We start from the raw sequence: 3,491 nt of genomic DNA on the forward strand, positions 1-3,491 counted from the left end.
TAAACCGATCCCCAGATTTGACCTCCGGTGCCTTTTGGAGAAGCAAAATTCATCCGATCTGGTTGAAATATGGTACGTGGTTGTAGTATATTTAACAACCATGCCAAAAGTGGTCCACATCAGTCCATAATCATATATATCCCCCATATAAACCGATCCCGAGATTTGGTTTTTGAGCCTCTTGGAGGAACAAATTTCATCCGAGTGAGTTGAAATTTGGTACATTGTGCTAGTATGTGGCCGTTAACAACCATGTCTAACTAGGTCCATATCGGTCTATAGTTATATATAGCCTTCAGATAAATCGATCGCCAATCACACAAAAATTGGTCCATATCAAGTTCATAATTGTATATAGCCCCCATATAAGCGACCCCCATATTTCAATTCTGGCTCTCTACGTACCGTGCAAAAAGTCCATATCAATTCGTAATTATTTGTAGACTTAACTATACATAACTTTTTTGACTAATATATACCACGTATGGACTAACTCACAATTTAGAAAACGATGTTAAGAAGGTTTAAGATACCACAACCCAAGTAATTCGATTGTGAATGACAGTCTTTCGTAGAAGTTTCTACGCAATCCACACTGAAAAAAAGCATGCCCGGTTCCAAAGATTTTGTCTTTACCTTAAAAATTTGGTATTGATTCCGAGCCAAATAAGCGGAGAATACAATTAAGGATACTTTTAAGACACAATTCTCTTTTAAATTGGGGTTTTGTGTACTTGCTTCTATGAAGCAAATTTTAATTTTTCGTTTTCTCAGCTTTTTTTCTTCATATGCTATCAAAGTTCTTTAAAAACGAGTTAACGACAACTTTATTTTCCAAATTCAGACTCGGCTTCCAATAGGAATTATGCTATGTTTCAAGTAAAAAACGTCTTTAAAATAAAGTGTTCAAAAACGTGTCCTATATTTGAACGATATTTTGCTTTGTAGTCAAGATGCAAAAAGACAACAAATTTAAAGACAATTTCAGTAATTTTGAAGAATTTTTCTGAATTATTAAAGTCAAATTGATCTTAGCCCTAAATTTTTTTCTTTCATGTTATGATACCCATTTTTAAGTCAAATCACTTAATTATCTTTCATGTTAGCCTGATACCGAAAACAGGCAATTGAATTGTGTATAGATTTGTATCTGGCGTTCTCTTTTCAATGGCTCTATTAATCATGTTCCTTAATCTATATCTGTCCATAAAGCTGGAAAAATAATTGTATAATTAGATATAAATCACTTAATTATAAGGACAATACGACTTCATTGAAAAGTTTATCGACTTCTATGCGAAGCAAAATTTGCATTCGTATTTTAAAGACATGAAATCTTTGACCTCACGACATTGTTTTTTTTCAGTGTATAGTAATAAAAAAATCTTTAAGTTGAAAAAATGTGCGAATTTATTTTTATTTCTTGAATTTATATAAGGTAATTACATATATAAATTAATTACTCATTTAGAGAACTGGAAATATTATCACTTGATTTTAACTACTTCTCCTAGAATCGAGAGGCAAATATAATTTGGAGCTTAATACCATCTTTAGTGATTGCCACGTAAATTATTACAATTTTATAGCGTCCCGCCACATTGACGTTTAAATTGTAAACCATATCTACGTGAAATGGCCGATGATGGTAAACATGCTGGGAAAATAAATTATATCGCATTTATTTTTTAATAATTTAGTTTAGTTAATTATAGATTTTGGCGTGATAATGCCTTACCCCGTAGTTAGTGATACATTTACGATCCTCTTCTAAAATACTCTGTCCCCACACCTGATTAGTCAATGAGCCTTTCTGGAAGATGTCAACACACACGTCAGGTATTACGGCTGACATAACGGTTGGCTGCCATTTGCCTCGATCAAGTTTATAAATTTGTACTTGACCCTAGAAACAAAACGAATACTTAAGCAAATCTGTCTTATGCAATCGAAACTGCACCCAGGGGAAGGAATATGATCACCTCAAACATGTTTTAAGAGCAAAATGTTATTTTTGGGTGGTGACCATGTATCATGGTTTTCGCAACCATGTTATTTTCTCGGAAATCATGTATCAGATTTCGGCAAGCAGGTTATATTTGAGGAGAAAATAACATTTTAGTGACAAACATGTTACATGGTCACCGTACAAAAATAATATTTTGCTCTTGAAACATGTTTGATGTGATCATATTCCTTCTCTGCGTGTGATAGTGCCTCTATGTGATCATCTGGTACTAAATCTTTCCACACACAGGTTATGCTACCTGAGATGTACATATTTCCTTCATCGTATGCCATTGTAAAATTAGTTAAATCGAATAGATCATGTATGCCTCCAGCTCCGGGTGGAACATCCTCACAGGGAGAAAATAGATCTTCATTATCGAAAAAGAATTGGTGTGGTATAGCCATACCACTCTGGACTATGCAAATCACAAGGATACACTGAAGTAATTGCTGGCTTTTAGTTGATAGATACATTGCGATATTAGTTCAATTGAAAAAAAAACGGAGACTGCAATTCAGTACAAATTTTCATTTGGGTATTTATACCATAATCCATGAGCAAATATTAGTTGGAATTTTCCTAATATTATTTCTAATTACAGTTGTCAATTCAGGAATGGGCAAATGTCATGATCAGTTCATAGATTAAATTATTTCGATTATCTCTTTCATATCGACATTTTATGGGTATGGTTTTCGGTCTTTTTTTATTTCCATTCCATAGACATGCATTCCATACACGCCTATTTCTTGTACTTCATTAATGATCCTCAAGATTTCTGTTAGTCAATTGTTAAAGATCTCGATCTAAAGATAGGCTACATTGGTCCATGTTTTTATTCCAGGTATGGCTAAATGTCATGTTTAGTTGATTTGCTGTAATGTTCCTTTGGATTATCTCTTTCGACATATGAAGGGTTCGTTTTAAAGAATAGGAACAATCAGCTTTTTATATCCATCTAGACATGCATTTATACGCCTATTTATTGTTCTTATGTCTTTACACTAATGATTTTGGTATTGATTCCGAGCCAAAGAAAAAGATAATTGCTTTGAAGTCACACTTTTCGAAAAAAAATATATATTTTTCTGATTTTTAACTTCTTGTGCTATCAGGGTCTTTACAAGAACATGCCACAATCATAAACAGGTCTTTCTAATTTTAAATGTATCTGCATTCGAATACCGTTCAAACTGATTCGCGATATTCTCAAAAGAGCATGGAAAATCTCCTACTTTTTTTAGTACCAGAAATACAATTATAGTGCGTTGTAATCACCATTGACAGCATGTACTCAAGGAAAACTACAATCATACCTACCCAGCGAACACTGGGTAAATAAGCACTGGTGATTCTTCCAGTAACACCCGTAATCAAAAACTTACTACTAGTAGTATTACCTGGGATTTAAAAATAATAACTTACCTGTGTAAACCAAAAGTGATTCCTTTTACTAATACCAGTAATTGAAAGCATATCT

At 33.3% G+C, this 3,491-nt stretch overlaps 1 protein-coding gene across 1 annotated transcript; it reads right to left on the reverse strand.

The window, feature by feature from the left end:
* Positions 1 to 1,886: 1,886 nt before the first annotated feature.
* On the reverse strand, positions 1,887 to 2,484 carry LOC142239495 (uncharacterized). Its single transcript, XM_075311288.1, has 2 exons — positions 2,151 to 2,484; positions 1,887 to 1,906 (listed from the first exon to the last, which is right to left on the reverse strand). The coding sequence occupies exons 1-2, from the start codon at positions 2,482 to 2,484 to the stop codon at positions 1,887 to 1,889; spliced, it is 354 nt and encodes a 117-aa protein (XP_075167403.1).
* Between the last annotated feature and the right edge of the window lie 1,007 nt (positions 2,485 to 3,491).

The sequence above is a fragment of the Haematobia irritans genome, chromosome 5 (assembly GCF_050003625.1).
Source record: "Haematobia irritans isolate KBUSLIRL chromosome 5, ASM5000362v1, whole genome shotgun sequence".
Classification (NCBI taxonomy): Eukaryota; Metazoa; Arthropoda; class Insecta; order Diptera; family Muscidae; genus Haematobia; species Haematobia irritans.

What these genes read in the sequence shown, in the direction of transcription:
- LOC142239495 (XM_075311288.1), bottom strand. Translation starts at nt 2,484, where the DNA reads ATGTATCTATCAACTAAAAGCCAGCAATTACTTCAGTGTATCCTTGTG. An exon ending in AAGAGCAAAATATTATTTTT is followed by an intron (nt 1,907 to 2,150) that starts GTACGGTGACCA and finishes TTTTGTTTCTAG; the next exon opens with GGTCAAGTACAAATTTATAA.